This window comes from Cuculus canorus, chromosome 12 (genome assembly GCF_017976375.1).
Source record: "Cuculus canorus isolate bCucCan1 chromosome 12, bCucCan1.pri, whole genome shotgun sequence".
In the NCBI taxonomy this organism is placed as follows: Eukaryota; Metazoa; Chordata; class Aves; order Cuculiformes; family Cuculidae; genus Cuculus; species Cuculus canorus.
In genome coordinates, this window is record NC_071412.1 from 21,465,435 (window position 1) to 21,489,581 (window position 24,147).

The 24,147-nt window shown below is 42.5% G+C and overlaps 1 protein-coding gene across 5 annotated transcripts in view; it reads left to right on the forward strand.

Moving 5' to 3' along the window:
- The window catches only part of THSD4 (thrombospondin type 1 domain containing 4), a 262,813-nt gene that overhangs the window by 30,132 nt on the left and 208,534 nt on the right, over window positions 1-24,147 (forward strand). For 2 of the 5 annotated variants that reach the window (XM_054077699.1, XM_054077701.1), the window contains exon 2: window positions 22,959-23,066. In XM_054077699.1, the coding sequence (XP_053933674.1) occupies window positions 23,038-23,066 (29 nt within the window). In that variant the 5' untranslated portion in view covers window positions 22,959-23,037. Of the gene's footprint in view, window positions 1-5,548; window positions 5,593-6,383; window positions 6,403-19,713; window positions 19,832-22,958; window positions 23,067-24,147 lie in introns of those variants that run through there. The other 3 variants (XM_009555335.2, XM_054077702.1, XM_054077700.1) reach the window with 3 other exon arrangements.

The window sequence follows — 24,147 nt, forward strand, 5'->3', positions numbered from 1 at the left end:
GCCGTTCAGTTGAATGACTTGCATGTATTCCTAAATGCATATTTTTACTTCACCTAAATCTATATAATCTCCTGCTTGTCTTTCATTCAGATTTCCTGCTGTGAGGAAGGTGTTTTAAAAGGAAGGCTTAAGTAGGAAACATGTGTAGACAGGTTATCTGACACAGCCTGTGTGATACTAGCTCTGGGGGTAAAGATTGAGATTAGCAAAAGGCTACAGGGGGAAAAAAAAAAGTAGTGACTATGTCCACATAAAGAAAACCATTGAGATATTTGTGTATAGCACAGTAGTAAGAGCAAGGGACATGGCCTATGTAGCTGTACACAGTCTGGCTCTTTCTTATCCAGAATATGAAGAAGTCCGCCAGCATGACCAAAGAGAAATAGTTGGTATGAAGTGGAAGACAGAAATCCTTTTTTTGTTTTGCTAGAAAGTCAGCTTGCTCTGCTGTGCTGTTGGGGAGTTTTCCGTAAAAATGAGGCAGTGGTACCACAGCCCAGAGTGACTGCAGGTCACAGGGAAGCGCCATTTCTGGAATTCCCCCTCCCATGTGAAGTAGAAAGAGCATAAAACAGATGTGTTCCCCCATTTCTGTAATGCGACCTATTAAATTAAAAACTTCCCATCTTCTCTGCTGTTCTCCGACAGGGACGATTGACTTCCTAGCACTGGTGAAAGGCATAGATAAGGGGGGTATAAACTGGAAGCTTTTCTGAACGCAGTTTCTGGGTGTGAACTACGAAACACTACTCTTGGTCAGGATAGATGAGCTGCAACTGAGCTGGCTACTATTCTTCTCCTTTGGTGTCATGGACTCTTTCTAGTAACCCTGCTGAAAAGGGAACAGATCTAGGGGTGAAGAGAAAACCGCACTGTCTTTCTTCGAGGCCAGCAAGCTAACTCATGGCACTGTTTGAGTTCTTTTTTCTGTTTGCTTTTGGGTTTTGTGATAGTGTCCTGTTCTCCCCAGATCTCAAAATCTAATGCTTATATAAAAAGGCACTTTCCAAGGCTTAACTGTGCCACTGACCTGTGCTGGCGCGCTGCAAATCTGGCATTGTCTTCCTTATACTAGGCAGCAGATTTCTAACTCTGTGCAATGTTGACGCCTGCTCTCACAAAGAGAAGGAAATGAAGCAGAAAGATCCCACTGCGACAATTAGTGGCTCACAGAGAAGTATTGAAACAAAGAATAAGTGGCTGAAACGATTCAAGGGAGGGAAACTCTAGCTCCCTACTCTACCACAGTCTGATCTCCTTTCTCAGACTCTCTCCTTCTTTGTCCCAATGGGGATTTTCGTACACTTTCATTCCCACTGTTGGTGCGAGATGATTCTTCGTGACGAGCGAGCAGCAGTTCTGTCCTGCAGGGCAGACCCCTGTTCTGTCCTGTTATCTGCTTGCCTGTCTTATCATTTTATGCTGTAATCTAGTCTGAATTTTCAAAATAGCATTAGTGTCTTGTTCCCAGGCTGCTGTAACTCAAAGATTTGTAATTAAACTAACTGAAATAGGTTCCTGTTCTTTCACTGAGGCAGCTGGCCAGAGAACTGGCTCATGGGCAGGGAAGTCTTTCAGCTTTGGAAGTAAAAATACCCCAATACCCCTTGTGTCTCAGACCTGAACCTTTGCAGCTTGCTGGGTTAGTGGCGCTGGTGGCTGTCACTGCCCTCACAGGAACAGGCAATACGTGGCTGGAACACCACGTGCTGAGCAAATGATCAAGTAGGTTCATTCCTGTCCTCACCCGCATCTTTCTTTACTTGGTGAGTTGATACCTCCCTCAATGCACTATTTTCTACCACGTCTTCTGTTAGCAAATTAAAACATTAAACAAGCATTTCCTTTGGGGATTACTGCAGGAGAAATCACATTTAAACTCCTAGTGAATGCTGTTTTCTTTCCAGCATTTCTGTTTTTCTCTCTGTATAAAAGAATGATGCCATTTCATAACCCTCTTTATGTCTGTCTCAGAAAAGAGCAGCAATAGCCTGAGTATATTGGGTTTTTAATTAAATTGTTGCATTTGTTATGTAAGACCATGAAAGTCTTCTGCTACCATTGCAACGTAATGAGTAGGGGAGACTCATAGCTCTGCAGTTGTTCAGAACAAGTTGAGCGTTGGCTGCTCCGATGCACAGATAAGGTGTGGGAAGGCCTGCTCCTCTCCCCCTCAGCAGCATGACGATAACTTCCTCCTGCGCTGCTGGGAAAACGCATGCTGTTCCGAGCAGTTCATCGGCAAGGGGAGAAGGGGGCGGAGGGGTGAGAGACAGGACTCTGCATTAGCCCTTGGGAGGGAGCAGTCATTCAGAAAGTCAGATAGAAAACAAGAGAGAGATTAGGGAAATTAGAGTCAAGGCAGCAAAAGAGGCAGGAAGGGAAAACCGTGACAAGTGGACATTCCTTTTCTTTCAAAAAGCTTCCGTGTGCTCTACTTTAACGCACCGAGGGTCCAGGTCTGATGCTCCTAGTGCGCAGCTGAACTGGCTTCTGGAATTTGCAGGGTGGAGGCAAATGCTGTTCAGCTTCCCTTAAAGTAAAAGCAAGTCTTCCTCCACCATGAGAGCTGATAAAATTCAGTAGCTAATTTTCAGACTGATACAGGTTAAGTGATCTTTCCCCAACATCAGGAGTTAGAAACTGTCTCAAGCACAGCAATCCCACCGTGTTGGCTAAGTACATTCTTTGATTTATTAATGCCTAAATGATCTTTGCTTTTGAAAAGGAAGTCTGGTGTCTTGTCCATCTGGCCACACTTGTGTCTCTCCCAGAAGCAAACAGAAGCCGTGTAATTGGCAGAGTACCTGAAGTAGAACATTACTCTGTGGTACAGATCAGAGCTGAAATACTGTAATCTGCCAGAGCTATTCTTGCCCATGTGCTATCCGGTTTAGTTATTAATAATTAGTTATTTATGTCCTTTGTTAAATCATGGCCAGAGTAGCACAGCTTTTGCTTCGTGCTAGATTGCCTACCGCTGCCAAACAGGTTTCACTCTAGCTTCTGATACAGGCTTATCTGATACTAAACCACAGCGTAACTCGGGAGGGACTGGAGGAATTCTCTCTAGATTAAATCTGTGGTTTCCAGACCAATTTACTTACTACAACTGATATCTCGATCTCTTGGAGGTAGCATAGCCACCCTTTTCTTAGCTTTATAATGCAGCCATTCTTTGCCTGTGAGAACTCTTCAGCGTACAGCTGTACCCAGCTGTCTTTTTGCAACCAAGATCTGCTGTGGTGCCCACAATGCTTCTGAAAATGATGGGAGTGCTGTGCCTGTGGTAATTGCCTGGTGAAAACAGAGGGAAAAGTAAGTTCTCTGTAGTATATCTCTTGCTTAGAGCCTGTCACTATACAGGGGCTTGGGAACGTAGTAGGGTTTTTTTGTGCAGTGAATAGCACAGTCAACACATCATCTTTTACTGGTTCAGCTGGGTTCAAATGTAACCGAGCCCAAAATGCTGCCAAGAAAAAACAACCTGGTTTGCTGTGCTTTAAAGCAAATGGGTTCACCTGGTTGGGACAGTTCCAGCAGGAGAATAATAGTTTAGGGTTGGGATTGTGGTTTTTTGTTTTTTTTTTTTTTTTTTAAAGCATAAAACTAAATGTTGCAACAAACTGTTGCCAGTGCCTGGTTCTGAGGTTTAGAGCTCATGCTGGACACTTTATTGCACTGTGCAATAAAAATACCCTTAGGGATCTTGGGTCCGGTACACTTAATATAAAGCAGGAACAGAGAGACAAATCCAATTTTTTTTTCCCCTCAGATGCTGACTTAAAAGTTATCAAGGAAAGCTCCTCCTCATCTGTGCTTTTCTCTGGTTTGCCAGCGGATCCCTGTTGCTGGCTTGGTTTCCAATCTCAGATTTTTGGGCAAATACTGGCAGGAACCATGCTTTATCTCATAGTTGGGAGGGTTTTTTTTCTATAGAAACAGATGGCCATTTGTAAAGTATTCAATTATAGGCTATAATATACTGTATTCTGTCCTTGAAATGCCATTATTGGAGAGCGCGGCCGGGAGCACAGGGCGGGAAAGGCAGGTGCTAACGCGCCAAAGGTGTTGTACTGAAACCCTGAACGTGACTCTTAGTTTTGCTCTTGGTTAAAAAAATGTAAAAGGATGAAAGAATACAGAAAAAAGGTGATGTCACTGGCAAGAGATATGGCAGAACTTCCATATAAAAGGTGGCTAAAAAGATAAGAATCCTTCGCCTTGAGTTAAGGGATAGCCGAGGTAGGCAGGTAACAAGAAAAGACAGTCCTGAACTAGTGCAGTCCTGAACTAGAGGGCGCAGGGGACAAGAAGCTGTTGGAACGAGTCCAGAGGAGGCTGCGAAGATGAACACTTGGATGAATTGGTGGTGAGTGTGCCAAGGGCTACCAAACCGCCGAGCGTGGCCACCCTGTGAGCTGAGAGGCGCTTCCAACGCGAACAGGACACTTGGACGAATTGGTGGTGAGTGTGCCAAGGGCTACCAAACCCGGAGTGTGGCCACCCTGAGAGCTGAGAGGCGCTTCCAATGCGAGCAGGACACTTGGATGAACTGATGGCGAGTGTGCCAGGGGCTCCCAAAGCCCTGAGTGTGGCCACCCTGAGAGCTGAGAGGCATTCGGGCCTTCCAGGCACTTCTGGCACAAACAGAACACTAGGACGAAGCAAAGGCAAGTGTGCCAAGGGCTACCAAAGCCCCGGGACTGGCATCCCAAGAGCTGAGAGGCGCTTCCAGCACAAAGAGAGCACTAGGACGAAGCGAAGGCAAGTGTGCCAAGGGCTACCAAAGCCTCGAGCATGGCCATCCTGAGGGCTGAGAGGCAGAGCACTCAGATGAAATCATAACGAGTGTGCCCAGGGCTCCCACAGCCTCGAGTGAAGCCACCCTGAGAGCTGAGGGGCACTTCCAGTGCAAAGAGAACACTCAGATGAAGCAATGGCAAGTGTGCTAAGGGCTACCAAGCCACTACTAGTGTGCCAAGGGCTCCCAAAGCCCTGAGTGTGGCCACACTGAGAGCTGAGGGGCGCTTCCAGGGCGAAGGGAACCCTCAGACAAAGCCATGGCGACTGTGCCCAGGGCTCCACAGCCCTGAGTGCGGCCATCCTGAGAGGTGAGAGGTGCTTCCAGTGCAAAGAATACACTCAGATGAAGCCATGGCGACTGCACCAGGGGCTCCACAGCCCCGAGTGTGGCCACACTGAGAGCTGAGAGGTGCTTCCAGCGTGAAGGGAACCCTCAGACGAAGCTATGGCGACTGCACCAGGGGCTCCACAGCCCCGAGTGTGGCCACACTGAGAGCTGAGAGGCACTTCCAGCGTGAAGGGAACCCTCAGACGAAGCTATGGCGACTGCACCAGGGGCTCCACAGCCCCGAGCGTGGCCTCCGCGCCAGCCCAGAGCAGAGCGCTGGGGTGAAGCCGCGGCTCCCGCCGCCCGCGCTTGGCCGGGCCGAGCGGCGCCTCTCGCACCTGCCCGGGGCGCTGCGGGTCTCGCTGCCGCCGGGGGGCGGCGGTCGCGCTCAGGGGAGGCGGCGGGCGGGACGCGACAACCTCCCGCACGGAGCCTCGCGGCGGGACGCGCCGAGCCAGGTGGGTGCCTGGGGGAAGGGGACGAACGACACCCCGAGACGTGGAGCGGCCGCTCCCAAAGCTTCTTTCCTCCTCGCTGTCCGCCAGGAACCCGGGAGAGGAGTGCGTGCATCCAGGGAGGGAGAAAGGCGCTGGAAGAACGCGTGTCGGGGGCGGCTCCGCGCGGGGTTCGGCGTCGGGTCGCTCTCTCCGGGCTTTGTTCGCTCTCCCTCAGCCCCGAGCGGGTCTCGGCTTTCGGGGTGGCCACTTCAGGGGGTTTGGTAGCCCGTGGCACGCTCACCAACGGTTCGTCCAAGTGTTCTGTTCGCGCTTTCAGCGCGAACAGAACACTTGGACGAACCGTTGGTGAGTGCGCGTTAGTCACTAGCTCAGAAATTAGGGAATTTTTGTAGCCTTGGAGTGATTCTGGTGATGAAACGCTTAAAACCCCACTAAACTCCAAAGCCAACCATGCATAAGCGATTCTGTGTCCCCTGCAGCGTTGTATTATCCCCACAGGCTTCAGGTTGAGGAAGTTGTTGCTTTTTTTTTGGCAAGTAGGGAAAAAAAAAGAGGAGAAAGCGGTATCAAACCAATTAAATAGTTTGGACCTTGATAGTATCGCTTCTCCCACCAGACAGGCAAAGCATCGCGTGGTTTTTCATTGTGAAGTGCTTCCAGTGGCTGTAGCGCTGCCTGGAGAATGTGTTCTATGAGAATTCTTCTTCCCTTAACTTCCCTTCTTCCCTTAATTAGGCACATGTTCACTTATTAGTCCTTTTGCTTTCAGAAAGCAGCTTAACCCGATGTGCGTTTGAGAGGATGAATCAGGTAATTGTAAAGCCACCTCAGTTATATGATTTAAATGTGCGCTCAGTGGAGGTGTTTGCATTGTTAAGCTGTAGCGGGTTAAGTAAAACTGGATTATTGTCTATTTTGCATTTAAATAACTTATCTTGCATTCAGGATCATAGAAAGTTAAGGTAGGAAGGTTGAACAACATCTAGTTCCGACCCCCCTGCCATGGGCTGGGACATCCCACTACATCAGACTGCCCAGGGACAGGACATTACACGACAAAATTCTGTTTATTAGATTTCTAGAGAGAATGCATAGTCTGGCACTACATTTAGAACATTAATTAGGGACGTGTTGAGCAGATATAAATAAAAAAGACTGATCAACAGACTGATGTGATCAGCGCTGAATTTGGCCTCATCTTACTCTGTATAAAGGGAGCGTAGCTGAAACTGCTTCAGCGTTGCCTGATGATGTTTTATTTTGTTTTGTTCCATTCTTTGTGTTAGTTAAGAATAACAGATAAAATTCTGTAATTTAAACAAGTCAGTTATCTCCTCCCGGAATGTTCCATCCCACCCATTTTTCTCTGGGGGACTTGTGAGTGTCATGTGACACATCAGGTTTGTGTTTCTTCTCCCTGTGGGGTTGTGGCATTCCCAGAGATGGGTCAATGTTCATAGTTTTGGTTGCTGTTAAACAATCAGCACTTGTCAACACCATCTACAGACACCCGTTACACGTTTTTAGAATGGTAGTACCAGGCTTTAAACGTGAGGCTTCTTGGCAGAAACTTCTCTTGCACTAGAAATATTCCAGTGTTGATACGATCTCACTATGATCCTTATGGGAGAAAGCAGATTTATCTGTTGGCTAGGTGAGAAATATGTGAGTTGCTGGAATGTGGGCTTCTATTTTCAACACTACCATTGTCCTGCTGTGTGCTGCTGATCGAGTCTTTTTGGCATCTTGCTCCATTTCCTTTATCTCTGAACAAGGTATGATAATTACAGGATATTGGCCAACTCTTCGATTTCCTAAAGATAATTTGCATGTAAAGTGCTTTTCTGCTTTAAATGAAACCCGAACACTGGAATAATAATATCCATTGTGCATGAACAAACTCAAATGACGTAACATGTACCTCACAGGTTTATTACTGTGTTTCTTCAAGTCACAGCTCAAGGACTTGCTTATTGGCTATTTCATGTCAGTCCTGTGCTGCTGCTGCTTGGCATCTCGCTTCAGTATTTATTTTGGTCCTGGTTTTGGAATTTCCCTTCACAGGAAGATTCCATGCTCCTTATATGGAAAAATTTATTTTAAAAATGGCTTTTCTTCCATCAGTTCTGTAGATTCTTCTCTCAGTAAGTGAAAGAGCTACTGTCTAATTTCTTTAAAGTCCCCATCCAACAGGCCGATAAAGTTAAGGAAAGGGTTATCAGTGGCTTTTGGATCAAGGCATTTCAATGTGATGTGCTGTTGTCATTGGAAAGAACGACACTGGTTTCAGCCATGAGAGCTTAGTGGTATTTTAAACCATCATTTCTGTACTCCTTTAAAGCCTGTCTGTTGATATGCTTGCATTTGCACGCAAGGAACTGCTTCTGTGTGTCTCCTGGTTTTACAAGCAGGCAGTGCTCTTTTATTTCTCCAGTGGGACTTACGCTGTGTCTGAGCTGGGGTAAAAGCTCATTCTCTGATTACCAGTATAGCTGGTAGAATGACTTGACAGAACACACAGTCGCAACTGTTCTCAGGCATTGGATCAAATTCCTCATTTGCATTAATCAGTTGGTGTTAAACATGAAGATTTCCAAGTGCTGATGTGACTGTAATCTTGGAGTTTAGCCCTGCCTAAAGCGTGGAGCCCTCCTTTCCTCAAACATCTTTCCATATCATCACTTCAGCACACTTCTCCTTGAAAGAGAAATCAAAATGAAATTCCTTTTCACCAGGAGCAGGGGATGCCTCACAACATAAGTGGTGAATTTTAAGGAACACAGAGTCAAGCTGACAAGTTATAATGTATTTATAAGAGGAGCAGGGAGGAAAGCTTTGTCAGCATAGATATATTTAACATCGTCAGATATATTTAACATCGTCATGTGATTTGTGGAAAGAAATGGCCAAGCTTCAGAGATCTGGAAATAAATGTTACTGGTCAGTTGGTGACATTTAGCAGAGTTACAGAAGCGACATTTGCGGCCCAACAGCAGCTCGTTAGTGTGTGATGCTGCCTCATGGAGGGCTTAGAAATCAGGAGGTACTGATCTGCCCCCGAAGCATTAGATTGTCTTACAAATCCTGAAATGCTAAAATGAGTGTACCTGACTTCATGTTTTCGGTGCTCTTGGAGCTTGCAGTCTTTTCTTTGACAGTACAAGAGTTAGTAACCTGTTCTTTTAACAGGGCTAATGCTTGTTGTATAGTTGGTTCCTGGAACCGGGGCCTGTGGGAGACTCTGGGTACCAAAAAAAAAAAGATATTTACATTACAAGGCTTGGTAGATAAAATTCAACCCTTTGCAGAGCATCAGCTTGTTCATAACTGTGATCCTGCATTCGTCTTCTTTTAAGACTGCTATAAACTCACACGTTATCATAACTGTATGTGATCAAGTGTAGAGAGAAACAGTTTTTTAGGAAGCTACTTTTTAAAACTACTTTTTTATTGATTTCCCTTTGCTTACTTAATTGTGCTTTTTTCCTAAACCCAAAGTTCTTAAAGTGTCACAGTAATTAAGAGTACTCACTTTTTATTAAATTCAAGGGGTATCTTTTGTGACAACTGAAGTTTCAGCTTCTGAACTTTATCTGTGTCTGAGGGTTGTACTGACCTTGGATAGGAATGAAGTTTAGCAGAGAAACCTGGAAGGGAACAGAATCTTTCCAAATCTGTGGAATTGTCTCCATCAATGTAGAAGCGAGGCTGACGGGACAGCTTGGACCTTACTTGCCCAAGAGGTGGGGCAAGGTCTGTCCTTTGTGACTGCACGGCTGAGTGAGATAGAAGAACACAACAAGAAGGCTGCCCAAAGTTAGATGCTGTGAGCCTAAGGATACTGTCTGTAAGGTCCTGCAGAAATTGTGTGGTTTCCTGCTCATTGCCCTCATAGTGAGCCATGATACCCAAGTTGGAATGTTTTTATCTGCTCTTGTTTTTGGAAGAGGGTGGATAATGAAACCTTTTTTAAAAGCCCTTCTTTATGAAATTTGCTTCTTGGTGGAAAACAGTTGTTGTGCCTGGCCTTGCTGGATCAGCACTTGGATACGTGTGAGCGTGGAATACTATTCCCCCAGGAGAAAAACGTCACTTGGATACTTGAATATCCTATGACTAAAAGCTGAATCAAGTGGATTCCCCTGGTACTTCATTTGGATTAGCTGGAGAGAAGTGCGTGGAAGGACAAACGTAGCTTTAAATGGCAAATTCAGCAAAACTGTTGACAATAATCCGAGAGTAAATGTTGATTTGGAAGGTTTTCAGATGTTCTGGATGTTTTTCCATGGTAAAGGTGATGGCTGCAGTCCTCGCTTGGTCATATCAGGCAGCTATTAGTTGGTTGTATATTATATTTTTATTTTTGTTTGGTTATTTTTATCTAAAACATGTAGTTTCTACGAAAGTAAAGAGAAGGAATGATTTTGCTTATCAGATTGGCAAAGAGAAGCAAAAGCCCGTCCAATCCCACCCTGCATAATTACAATAAAATGACATCCCATGACACAAGCTGCCCAAAAGGGTGATAAATTATATGGAATGGATGCAATTACTTAATCAGGCAGCGATGAAAGCTCTGTCTCATTTTCCTGTAGTTCCATGGAGCTGCGTTCGCTGGGTTAGAGTGCAGAAGAGCAGGCAAACCTCCTTGCAGATCTTCAGGGTCTGTATGTGGCCTTTGAGAACTTAACTAGAAGAGCATAACAATAAGGATTTAAGAGAACAGAGTGTGTTAACCATTAACTGTTAGTATTGTTCTGCTTTGATGGCCCAGGAAACGCTGTTCAAGTGTTGAAACATGGGGGTTAAAGCAGGATGCCAGGTTTGATTTTTTTTGTAGTGATAAGCAGCAATTTAAAATATGATTTCCTGTGTTCTTTGCTTCTTCAAACATTGCTTGTAATTGTTAATACACATTGTGCATCAAAAAGACTTTCTTTCTTTCTTTCTTTCTTTCTTTCTTTCTTTCTTTCTTTCTTTCTTTCTTTCTTTCTTTCTTTCTTTCTCTCTTTCTTTCTTTCTCTCTTTCTTTCTCTCTTTCTTTCTCTCTTTCTCTCTCTCTTTCTTCTTTTCTTTTCTCTTTTCTTTTTTCTTTTCTTTTCTTTTCTTTTCTTTTCTTTTCTTTTCTTTTCTTTTCTTTTCTTTTCTTTTCTTTTCTTTTCTTTTCTTTTCTTTTCTTTTCTTTTCTTTTCTTTTCTTTTCTTTTCTTTTCTTTTCTTTTCTTTTCTTTTCTTTTCTTTTCTTTTCTTTTCTTTTCTTTTCTTTTCTTTTCTTTTCTTTTCTTTTCTTTTCTTTTCTTTTCTTTTCTTTTCTTCTTTCTTTCTCCTCCCCTCTTCCCCCCCCAGTCCAGGGATTTGCTCACATTGGCCTTAAGGAGTTGGGAGTGCTTCTGTTGCTTCTCCTAGGAATGTTTACAATTTTTGTGGGATCAGATTCAGGTTTGTTACTTAGGCACTGACCATGCTGCTCTAATTAGTCAGTTGTCATAAAGCTGTCCCTTCTGCCTGTATTTATTGCTAGTCAAATTTATCACACTAGGGCTGAATGCACAGTGATAGTTTGTGAGCACGTTCAAAATTTAAATAATAATAATTAATAAATATTTCAAATGAGAAAAAAATTCCTATGCAGTTTTGAGTTATGAGGGCATGAAAGGTCTAATATGTCTTTGCTGCTTTCATATTGTTAGAATTGGACAGAAACTGATCTGACTTCTTTTGAGCCATGCTGCTTGTGATTAAATTGTGATTGTTTCCATTTCTTTGAAATGGAAGAGGAGGAGAAACTGTTTCCAAATGTATATTGCTGGCAATTGAGGGTTTAGAAAGGTAGGCTGGTTTGATTCTGCTTTTTGTTTTGCTGTTCTCCTCAAGTTATTTTAGAAGGGCTTTTCAAAGCTCTGGGCTTTTCGAAAGTCCTGTTTACTCAGACCATACAGATTTTATGCTTAACCAGGAAACACAGTGTCAAGCAGCGCCCAAACAGTGATTATATTCAAGTTGCATTCCATCAGCAAGTCTTCACCTATCTCCAACAGTGAGTACTCAAGCAGAAGAATGCAAGTCACTGTATAAAATGCTCCTTATTCTGAGTTTAAGCAGCGTGCACAACAGCAGTAGACTCTGATTTAAAATAAAAAAATCAGTGTACCAAGCTTGGTAATTTTTTTTTTGAAGATCACCAGGGATCTTGTATGCTCTGCCTGTGGCACGGGAGGTATTTAAAGTAGCAACTGAAGTCCACAGTGTTGGAGGAGCTACTTAGTGTTCTTTATCAGTGCTTTGTAATTGGCTGTTCTTGTTGTCTTGCAAATTCAAGAAGTCTCTTGTTCACTTAAGTCCCCATTTTTTAGTTTGTAGACACATGGATATTTTGCCTGAAGCATTAAGTGATGTCAGGTGAAGGTCAGTGCACTAAAATAACCTGCCCTCAAGCACAAATAAGATCAGGCTCTACTGCCAAGAGATGACCTTTGATTTCTTTTTACCTGATGCAATAAGGGCCCTATTCAGAATACCTCACTCTTGCTTTGCTTAGGCAAAGTCCCAGCCACTTGAATGGGTTTGCTGCAGCAAGAGTGGTTACAAAAGTTCTGTAAGTATGGTGTGATGGTGGCAAATTTTTCTGCATTGTAGATGAGTTTGATAAAGCAAAATAGATTTGGCTTTTATTTTGGTCAGAAAATAGAAGTGAAAGGCGAGAGTGGATTTTATTGTCACTTGCATGGCTGCCAGCTCTGAAATTACTACTAAGTACCGCTTCTAAGCTACATCTGATCAACAGAGATAGTGAGTGAAGATGCTTATGCATTAAAACATTTGTTATAAATAGGCAGAAAATAATACTTTAATCTGAAGTCATCACTGATTTTAGATACAGCCAGAAGGCTGTCAGTGGGTAGAGCTGGATAGTGGCAGTCGTGCTTTCTCGCTCTTGGTGTCCTCTTAATCGAGGTATGCCATCGAGCTGTGAGGTGCGAGGGCCCTCAAAGCCAAGTGTAATAATTTTGCCCAAACTGCTGTGTTGCAAGATGGGATTGTGAATAGAGTAGTTTACCCCGAATGAAGCGGCACATGGCTAAAAGTGGAGGCAGGATACAGTCACCTTTTTACTATGCTGTGACTAAGCTGCTGCTGGCTTCCACTATTTTGTTAAGAAGGGGATTTCCATTAACCCATCAGCCTGCCTTTCTTTGCAAGCCCATGCAGGAGTTGGAGAGAAGTATGGCATTTCTTAGTGTTTTCTCTCTTCAATCTTTCTGGCTTTTGTAGGTACCAGAGTGGGAACTCATCCACATCGGTTCCAGTGAATGACTATGCAAGTAGCAAAGTTGATTTTTTTTTTACAAAGTTAGATTGTACAGTCAGATCTTAGACCTACTGTCAGGCAAACCTCTCTTAAAAGCAGGAGCAGATTTGCTTATAGGCTAAGAAAAACTCAAGACTAGAACCTGTGCTGGAAGGGGTGACTGGAAGTCAAAAATGAATGCAGTCTTCCTGACTCATTAGTTTAGTTTTTTGCATAAGGCTATTAGCAAGGGCGTCAAGGGCTGTTGGTCATTCTGCAAGGTTAGTATCATTACTTGTCAACCATAAACTCATTCTTCACAGGCCATTGGATGGCATCTGCCAAACTATGTATTTCCTAATAGGGAGATTTTAGTCTGTAGCAAGTGAAATATTTCAGCTTTGGTGCTCAGTGACTGATGGCCTGAGATTCCTCAAATGGATGATGATCTTTTGTGGTTTTGTGTCTGATATCTCCTCTAGGAGTGTAACAATTTATGCAGTTTACATTAAATGGACTGAAATACTGTGATCTAGACCACCAGAGCACACGGGGCATAGCAGCAAGTCAAGATTTGTAGGATGTCTAAAATCCCTTTCAAACTGACAAGATAAGAATAAACAGTTCCCACTCCCCACCCTTACAGGATCTTACAGTTTAGTTTTAAAATACAGGAGATTGAAGGGTTCACCACATGGATATAATTAATACAAGCACTAGGTTGTTTCTGGAAGTCTGAACTGAATAAGAACTTTAGGAAAATTATATTCAGTGGCTTCAGTCTCAAGGGTAAGAATTGAGAAATTGTTTCTGGGTTTCTGAACATATGCATTTTATGTTTCTTCTGCTGTCACTAATCATACTTAAAAAGGCACAACGATACCACTTTTTGTCATCCTAGCTAATTAAAGCTGGGTAACAGCTTTCTCCTTTTTATCCCCATTACTATCTTGTTCCAGTAAAGAGGAGAGGCATTTCTGCAAAGGTACTGCTTTAAATTGTAAAAGCTTAACGGCACAATTGGCACCTGATGCTGCTGTCTTGGTTGCCTATCCAATATTTTAACAGTGAATTTTTTGTAAGATTCTTTATATGTCAAGCCCAGAGGATGAGGTTATTCAACGTCTGTGTTGTGCTGGAGCCCTCATCTACATTTTATTGTGGGTGAAAGCTAAACAGAACTCTATGAAACAGTTCTTCATTGTGCTCTCTGAGCTATACCTGTATTTATTTGCATGCAAATGTTAATATTTGCAAAACGACTTTTTGTAATTCTTCCACTTGGCTGTCAGAGATTGATAGTTTATTGTTTTATGTTGGGTTTAAATTTCTTGGCATTTTGTCTCAAAATTGTGAAAGAAATGCTTGATTTCACAATGCTGTTGTAAGACCTCTCAGTAAGACCTGTTATTCATCATTATGTAGGAACATAAAAGAAGACAATAAATCCTCAAGTTCCATTGTTGCATTTCTGTACCAGGATGTGGAGAGCCTCACATCAGAGAGGATTTTGGTGAGGAATAAGTTAGAATCTCATGATTTTTATAGTATTATTTGAGAACCAAGCAATTTAAACAATCTTTTATAACTAGATCATTCCAAGATGTTTCAGGAGCCCAGTCTCTGAAACCCACAACACAAGATGCTTAAGCTACATGTTGAGCTGTGTTCCTGTCCAGAATCTAACATTTATCTGTACTGCCTCTTCAAAATAAGGCACCCAAGTTTTCCTATTAGGTACATGACATTTCCTTCAGAACAGGCCTGAGCAGCTGATTTGTTATGTTTTATTCAGCAGAGGCGTGTTTAGGATTTATCTCAATGCCATAGTACCACAGCACTGTTTGTTTTGGACACGACTTATTCTTCAATAAGTGTCCCTAAAACATATCTCCGCACGAGTTCCTGAGAAGCTTCTACATCCCTGCAGCTGGCCACTAGCCAGCTGAAACCCTGTGTTCCTCTCATATACTGCACCTATTTAGAAAGCGCTTAGTGCCCCAAATCTCCCGAACGTTAAAGAACACTCTGCTGTTTGAATCATTGAGCTGTCCAGGTGGTACACATCTGCCCCTGACACGTCCCACTACAATACAAAGTGGCTTGAAGTCATTGCCCACTTCTTTCATGACGGCTGTGTTGTGGGAATACTGACACCTGAGCTATGCCGGTCACTTGAATTTAAGTGGAGCTCGATTCAGGTGGGAATTGCATCTTCTTTTTGCCAAAATAAAGTGGTTGTTTTTGCAGACTGTGGGAGAGGACTGAAGGCAAGACGGCTTCCATCATGCTTATTACGAAAGCACTGTCTTTCTTTGGACATGGGTTAGTAAAAATGTATGTCAGCAGACTGCCGCTGTTGGTTTTCCCTCCAGTATTGAAATGTATGATAAAACACTTGTCCTTGAAAATGTGTGTAGAAAAGGAGTTGGGGAGTTATTTTGGGATGCATGCCCACATTAATCTCCATTACAGAGAGTTCAGGAAGCCAGTGGTCTGCGATGCAGCACTGCGTTTAATCACCATGGTGTAGTTGTTGGTCTACCAAGACCTTCCTCCTTTGCTGCCAGAACACATGGGAGAGAGGTTCTTATTTGGCTGTGACCTGGAATATCCATTTATAGATGTATTTTCTTTGTAAGTAGATGGACAAATAAACTGACACTGAATTGCCTTGCTGTTACCTGTACTGACAAATATGTTTGAGGTTTGCTTGTTTGTCTTAAATTTTTCTTCTGTGTCAAGAGTCCCATTCCAGTCTTGAGGAATGCCAGTGTTTCTTTAGAACACTTAATCCAAACCAGAGAACTACGTAACAGGCAGAGAAATCTCTGCAGTTCCGCGGGAATGGTTTTTATCCCATTTATAGTTCTGTACACAAAGAATAATGCTACAGAAGCCCTTACAGTCACTGCAGCCAAAGTTTGGTATTGAGCCCCAAGGATCTTAATGGTGATTTCATGGATGTTTGTGTTGTATTTATAGATACATGTTCCAGTTAGTGTCTGTTCCACTGCTTCATGGGGTTTTACTTCAGAAAATGAAGCATCTCTGACAACAGTGAATATGAATAGCTACCCGGAAGGGAAGTATTCAGTGAGTCCTGACAAGACGATGTCCCCTCTGATAATCTGGATGATCCTCTTCTAAGGACTAAGGTGGTTTCCATTAGAGGTTGGCTAACAGTTTGAAAAGCGATTGGTTTGGTTTTCAGAGTGTCCCTCTGGTTTTCAGGTGTCTGGTCTGGAACAATGTATGCATATTCCCAGAAAGCACTGATCGGGAGGTTTTACTCATGCAGGGAGATGTTGCCTCCGCTGCAAACTCTCCTCCCCGTTGTGTTCTAGCAGTGGTAACCCAGCACTTCAGAAATCTTGCAAGCAGGACGGAAGGAGCTTTGTGAAAGCTAATGCTTTGAGATTGCAGGTGTTCAGGTAGTACCTTGACAGGGACACCAGGTTTGGGTTTTTTGGTTTTCTGTTTTTCAGTTTTGGGTTGTTTTTTTTTGTGAGGACAGTGGTAGAGTGAAGCATTCATCTGTTACTTGCTTTCTTTATTTCTTTCTTAGAAGATCACAGCTATGAAGTTTAGCATTTTTCTATTGTTAGAAATGTTCCTGTGTGCTCTCGGAGCGTTGCTGGCTCCTTATATCGTCCTGTTAGTGCACAGCAGCCCTAATTTAGAGAATGGGCAGTTTCACATCAGGTTTTCTGTTTGTGTTGGAGCCGTGCAGAGTTAGCTGTGTAGGCTAATGATACACACATCTGTTTACCAGGAAATGAAGTATTTATTTCAAAGGGTAGCTTGTCACTAGGAACACTTGATCTTCAGTTTTACCTTCGTATGGTTTTGAATGTTGCCCAATACTCCCACCAAAAAAATTCTTCTCTGAAGCACAGCCTCCTATATTTCGTTCATTTTTTTCTACATGGAGGATATTGATACTTGGACATGTATTTACAGGGGTTATTCAACAGTGTGAAAGTTAAATCTGATGGTAAGCAGTTATAAAAAAAAAAGAGAAAAGGCTTGCATTAGGGTAGACAGACTGTCTCATTAAACAGATGGCTGAAAAGCAATGTTTACTCTTTGCCAAAGGAAGGTATCTTCTAACTGCACAATAATTATGTAATATATCTGCTTTTGACTTGATGAGAGGGGTGTCTCCCAGCTGCGTTACTAAGAAATCGCTGATTATACTGCTGAAATATGTTGTGTGGTACTTTCCTTGTACATGTGCCTTCAATTAGCTTTGCTGAAATATTTGTTTTCTATGACCTTTTCAAATATGATGTGTTCTAACTCTTTGGGTGAGGCAGGTGGATCCTTGGTTTCCATGCAGAAGGTGGTAGGTCCTCGGAACCATCATCCACCTCTTGATGTAAACTCAAGGTAAACCCCATTGCAAGCCTGTATCTTGAGAGTCGTCTTTCTGGGCTATTATTGCAAAGAAGTAAAAAGGAACAATTAATTCAATTTTTTTCTTAGTTTGATTTTGTGTTTTCTAGTGATATTTTTATTACTAGTGCACATTCAGCCACAACATAACCAGTGTTGGGAACAAAGACTAAGAAAAATGGCATCTAGGGGAAAAATTCCAGAAACAAACCCTATGAGTCATATCTAATTTGTCAGCAGTTCCCAACCTATAAACAAGCACTTTTTTGCTTCTCCCCTGTGCTTTTCTAAATTTTTCATGGAAAGGGTCACTGGGCACTGGCAGAGGCTGCCCAGGGAGGGGGTCGAGTCACCTTCCCTGGAGGTGTTTAAGGATCGGGTGGATGAAGTGCTTAGGGGCATGGTTTAACAAGTGTTAGGAATGGTTGGACTCGATGAGCCGGTGGGTCCTTTCCAACCTGCTGATTCTATGATTCTATGATTCTACTTACAAGATTAGTGTCACGACCCTCATTACATCTTTAATTGATTTGTATGTACTTCAACAAAGACCAAAACAAAATTGTGGCCCCTCCAGCATATCAGTATTTTTACAAACCAAAATTTGCATCTTGTGAATGGATATTTTGGGAGATTTTGTATATGGGTTTCACCAACTTTGAGTCTGTCTCCTAGATTTTCAGAGGACAATTAAATGTTATAGAATTAGATGCCAAATAATCAGATTACACTTTTCCACCAGTGAATTCCAAAGAAATAAGCTGCAGTTGCTCTTTGAGAAGTGGAACAATGACTAAATTAAGAAACAGCTCTAGAAATAGGACCAAAGTTTTGGGCTACTCCAGGATGACCCCCAATCTCACAGTTATTGTTTTATTTAGGTGCTTTAGGTCTTTGGTGCTTCTAGGTTGAAGCACCACTACGTGGGCATCGTCACCTAGATGGCTGGGGAAGGTGTGGCTCCAAGGAGTGCCTCTTGGCTTCCTGCGGGGACTGGTGAGTCACCCAGCTGTTCTGCACGAGCAGATGATCCCAGAGGCTATGTTTAGAAGACACTTAGCAGTTGCACCTGTGAATGCAAGAGGCGTGCTGGTGGCTCTGTGCTTACTGGACTGTGATGGAGGTGTGAGAGGGAGGTTTTAGGCAAAGAAGTGAGAAGTTCTGGAGCCTGATCAAGCTTAGATTGGAGTCAGGCACTGAGCTTTCTTGGACTGCAGTAGTTCTGGACACACCCAGGAGAACTTAAAAGTTTTCAAAGCATTTAAAGAGAGAGGCACCTTCAGGGTTAGGTGGAGTAACTTGTGATTTCTGTTTTAATGACAATGTTAGCTCCATGTGAGCATCAGAACTTTTCATTGGATCTAGTGCTAGATTTCTCCGTTATGCAGCTTTCAGAGACGAGTGTATGTTTTAACGTAGTTTATGAATATCTGAAGACGATAAAACTGGGGTGGTAGGTGTCAGCAGATGTAGTCCAAGCTCTTGGATGTGTACACAAATTGTGTAGCTGCATAAACCTGGTGCGCTGTGAGGTTCTTTATCGACGTCTTGTGAATGTAGTGAATTTTGGATGCGATCCAAAGGACTTGCGTTCAGCTTTGTTTAATAGATGTGAACGACTAAAATAATAGATACGCTATATTTTACCAATGTGCCAGGTAGCAGGTTCAAAGGCAATCTTAAAAGCTACAGTATTTTTTTTCCTTTAAGTATTTCTAAGTATTTCTAAGTATTATTCTAAGTATTATTCCTAACCAATGATTTTTTTCCTAAATAATACAAAAAGAGAACTTTAGAATGATGATCAAGTTTCGTAGTGCCTTCAAGTCATCATTGTCAGTAGCTGGCAAGATACCTAATCTAAACAGAAACATAAATATTGAAGGGAATTTAAGTTTGCTTGCTATACATATAAGTCAACAAGATAAAATGGGCTAAAAGCTCAGAGCAGTTCTGAACTTTGTTGAGTTAGCATGTTTCTACCTGATGTATCTCACATCCTTGTGAGTTAAAATAGAGTGTCTGGGATTGTTTCAGTAGGTCCGGTGCATATGCATGTTATGCATTTCTGTTTCAGTTAGTGCATAGATGCGTATGGGTATATGTGAGTTGACAGGACTTACAAGAAGGGTAAGTTGATGCTAAAATGACATTGGAATTCATGAAAGTGAAATACCATCCACTCACAATACACAAAGGGTAGAGTCACATGAAAAACTGCATGTGAGCGGTCCTGTGATATTTCAGAGGTTAGGATAATCAATTCTTCGGTTTTCTGCAATTTTCAAACCGTTTCATAGGAAAACATTTCTTTACGTTAATGAGCTGAGGGGGAAATCTTGCTGTTGGCTTCCCACTAGACTTTCTTCCTCATTTCTCAACTTTTTGAACAGATGAGTAGAATCAGTACAAATGACTATTTTTGTTTCCCAGTTTCACTTAGACACTGGTCTGTGCCCTGCTGCCAGAGGGCTGCAGTGTCTGCCGGCGAGTGGGCTGCTGGGCTGAGATGACTAAGGAGGCTGTGCAGGCAACGTTGAGAGGAAGCCTCGCAGTAAGTGTAAGGGAGTGACAAGCCAAAGCATGGTTATCATTAGCTCCTAACTCCATAGTGTAACTGCTGAGACTGGCTGCAACAGTTTGAAGGTGTTGGGATCACTTACCTGCAGTGTGAAAGAGGAGGAGACTTCAATCACGGGCTTTTTATTCAGTGTTATTTTCTGTGAACTGTTGCATGTTATGTTATATGCGATAAAACTCCTCTCCCTTTGATTACCATTCCATGGTTGTTTTGGAGAGGAGTTTTGAGTTCTGCTTTATCCTGCTGTGTTTATTGGTTCGGTTGGTTGGTTTCGGTTGACTTATTTTGTGTTTGTGTGTGTTTTTTGGGTTTTCCCCTACCCGGTTTCAGGAGTTTTGTTTTCACCCCCCGTGGAGGTAAAATGAGGAAGATTGCTGAAATGTCAAATATTCTGATGCGGTGGAGAAAGATGTGCTAACTCTGCTGAAGTACAGGAGTGGGGGTTATTGCATTGGAAATATTAATATCTGTTCTACTCTAAATAGGGTTACTGGAAAGTCTTTTGCTAGATAGGACGATAGTGTTTTAAGCCCCTTGTGGGAAGGTAATTTGACTTCTACGTTTGCATGACTTAACTGCAGCGACTGCAGACTACTGCACATAGAACACCTCATCAGGCTTTTGAAAGTTTCTGTGCCAAAATTCATGTTATTTAATCCTAGTGTTAACTGTCTAGCCAGCTCAGGTATTCATTTTGCCCCGAATCTTCTGGAGGAGAAAATGATTGTCACGTTTGCACATTTTCATATCAAAAGTGTGGCTGCCAAAATGACATTTCTTTCAATAGGCTGTAAGCACCTAAGCACTTAAATAATTTTTGAAACAAGCTCTTAATTCACTTAGGTGCTTAGCAGTTTTTACACTCCGTGCTACAAATGGTATTTCAAAAGAAACGCATCTGAGAGTTGCAGTAAGAAGTGTTTTGAAAAAGGCATTGAAATACTGTTGAAAGTTGAGTTTGTGCTACAATCTGCCCTCGACAATGAGGGCAGAGACGAACTGAAAGATTGAAAACATCTGCGTGGACTTTGAGCACTCAGTTCAAGAACAATCTCCAGAAACACCGGAGGTCCCTCCCCCATTTCTTCAAAGCTACATCTATAATAGTATCTTTTCTGCTTTTTAAAGGAAGTGCCACTTACAAAGTGGATTAGGGGAGTGCACATTTCTTTTTCTGTAAGTTTATATCCCATAACAATGTTCTGCTGAGGTTGTGTCTCTCCATATGAGGATGTTGGATAAAAAGATTATTGTGGAGTGAAAAAAAAAAACAGAGGAGAGTACATCTGGAAAAAAACCCAGAATGATAAGAACTTGAAGGCATGCTGGTCACAATCCATGGTACATGCACACCCTCCGTTTTCAGTAAGTAGTATAAAAGGCGGTCGCTTCGATATGTCTGGTAATTAAGAGTCAGGCTTAGAAGCAAGACGTTTGTTTCCTTCAAAGTGTCTGCTGGTGAATAGTATCCTAGGGGATCTAAAGGCTTTGTGTTAGGGCTGTATCTGTGGACTTGCCCAACGTTTGAAAGAGCGGGCCTTTTTCTGAAGCTCTGTGCTCAAATTCTGAAAAGTGTTGCTGGAGATCTTCACTAAAAATCTGGCTTTAGAAGCGCTGCCCATCTTCTAAAACACGATTGTATGACACTAAGCAGAGGAATTAGTGTATACATTTGGGAAAGCCTCTTACTCTACTAACAACTGTGGAACTGCAGAAAGAAAGGATGGAGCTTAGCTGAGCCTTAATGCTTTCTCCCCCAGGCCTAACTCAAACCTGTCACATGCAGAACTCTTGTCATGATACTTTCCAAAGGAATCAGCTTTAATGCTTTCCATTTAAAAAGCTAGGTGATCAAACAACTAAAAGAGAGGAATTTTCTTTTAAAGTTGTTAGAATTATTTTGTGGTTTCCTAAAACAAATTTGTTGTTCTTTGATTTTTAGTTGTGGAGGCAGGGAGAATGAGGGAATATTTTGCTTGTTCAGTTACCTGCAAACAGTCCACATTTTCTGACGGCGGGATCTGTACTTTATCTAACTGCACATTTCTTAAGTTCCTACCCGGCTTGTCCCTTTCTGGGCAGACTTTAATTATCTGGCTAACTGACAGAAATTGAGAGCTCTTTATCTTTGAACAGCAATTTTCTCTTGTTTCTGTTCACTCCGCTGCATTTCAGCATGTAACCACTTGTAAATGGCAAGATGCAGACCAAGTTCTGACATGTAGGGATTTAGGTTCAGTCCTAATAGTGTTTTATTTCCTCTCATCCCTCCTTCCCCCATTCCCCTTGATTCATATTGTGTTTTCTTCCTGCAAGGATCTTTGTCCTGCCTGAAAATTTCCAGTGCAGCATTTTAGGTGTCCGATATATGATTACAAATTCACCAGAATAATTGCTCCTGGATGTCTGAATGTTGGAGAGTATTTACAAACAATTGAAAGTGTACCTAAACAACAGCCCCCTCAAGGGCTGGTAGGGCTTCTGTGTGTTTGTAGTAGTTGTGATGCAATGATTTAACTGAGAAATAAGGATCACTTGAATTCATACTGAGTGCTGTTTAACCCTGCATTTCCTCCATGACTGTGGGCAGTTCATTGTCACTGGGTTTGCCATTTGTAATACAGAGGGAGCAGCACTGCTCTTAATTTTTATCTGCAGACTGTCCGAGCGCTCCCAGCAGAGTCATCCTTGCACTGCTCACAAAACAGAGAATGTATTGATAGTATTACTGTACAAAAGAGACTGGTAACCCAGTTTCAGTTCTATGAATTCTATTAACACAAGATTTAGGTACAGCTGCAAGGGACATGTCAGGAATGTGAGATAAAAAACCAAGTAGGTTTAACATCAGATTTACATCCTTGGGCATCAAATCAAGATCTTGCACCCCATGGCCTTTTAGCAAAGTGCTTTGGCGTTGTTGGAGACCTGTGCAAAAAAATGGAGTGTGCCCAGCCTGTTCCTGGATGTACACTGGCTCGCCAGGTCGAATTGCAGTAGATTCCCAAGAACTGAGGTAGAGATGACTAATGTAGGCCCACATCCAGTTCCGTAGACATCCTGGAAGATACCAACTAAGCAGTGTTTTTTCTTTCTGCAGGATTTGTGTGTGATCGGCATTGTGCTGTACCACAGTGAAGAGGTATTTCTCACGTGAAGTCACCTTGCATTAAAGGATCATGGTAGACAGTTTAATAGTTTCTTTGAGGTAAGTGATGCTATAAAAACATTTAAAATCTTATTGAATATGCCCTTAAGACACTGCAGTAAATATCTAATTTTGTTGTCTCTTTCTTTGGTGTTAAGAGCATTCATATCATAAGAGGACAAATAAAAATCCAAAGACCAATTAATGAAGTACGTGCATACCAGACGTAGCATTCTTCGATGACAGTAAAAAAAGAAAGTTCTCAGTGTTTGTTTATGCTTAGAGTATGTTAGGCCTGCCAATGTGGTGGCATATGTTGTTGGAAAGTCCTTTTTTTTTTTTATTAGGCTGTACACTGGGCTTAAGTTGCTGATATACATTTTAATACCTGTGCTGCAATTCATTCAGGGATGTGGATAATGAATTCCTGAAACAGTTTGCCAGTGGGCAAACATAGGAAAGACCTTTCAAACGGCATTCCTGACAAAGGAAACGTTCAACTGTTTCTAAGCTGGTCTGTCCAGTTCTGTAGCTGGGAAGCAGATTCACGGAAAGCAGGCAGCTGTGATGCGACAGGAACACAAGTTGACCTCCTGCGAGGAATGACAGCTGCGTGCTCTTTCATTTGTATGGAGATACTGTCAGTAACACCCCTGATTTAACCTTCCTTCTGGTGAATTGCTGACATCAAGCTTTGAACTGCAATTCAGGCACTCTCCTAATATGCCAGGGCAGATTCCACTTCAAAATGGATCTGTCACATGTTACTGACACCACCTGTGTTATCTTTCCTGCTGAAACTTCTCCCTGCGTAGCTCCTCCCAAGCTGTCGCCGACTTAGGCTGTTAGGTGGGCTTTCATTTGAGAGGAAATCGGGAATAGAAAGCAAGAGCCATGCTACACTAATGACTACAAATCACTTAGCTAAAATATTTTCACTCGTCTTTAGAATCCACAGTTGTCCCTCGTAGCCCTTTGCAAAATACAGCTAACTACTAAGGGACAGCAGCCATTGGAGAAATCTGTTTTGGTACCCTTCAGCTTCTGAGAGGTGTTCCTAAATGAGGTGTTAAATAGCAAACTTTTTCATGCTTCTCCTGAGCTAGATCTAATGCAGCTTTGCTCTGCTCTGTACGCCTCG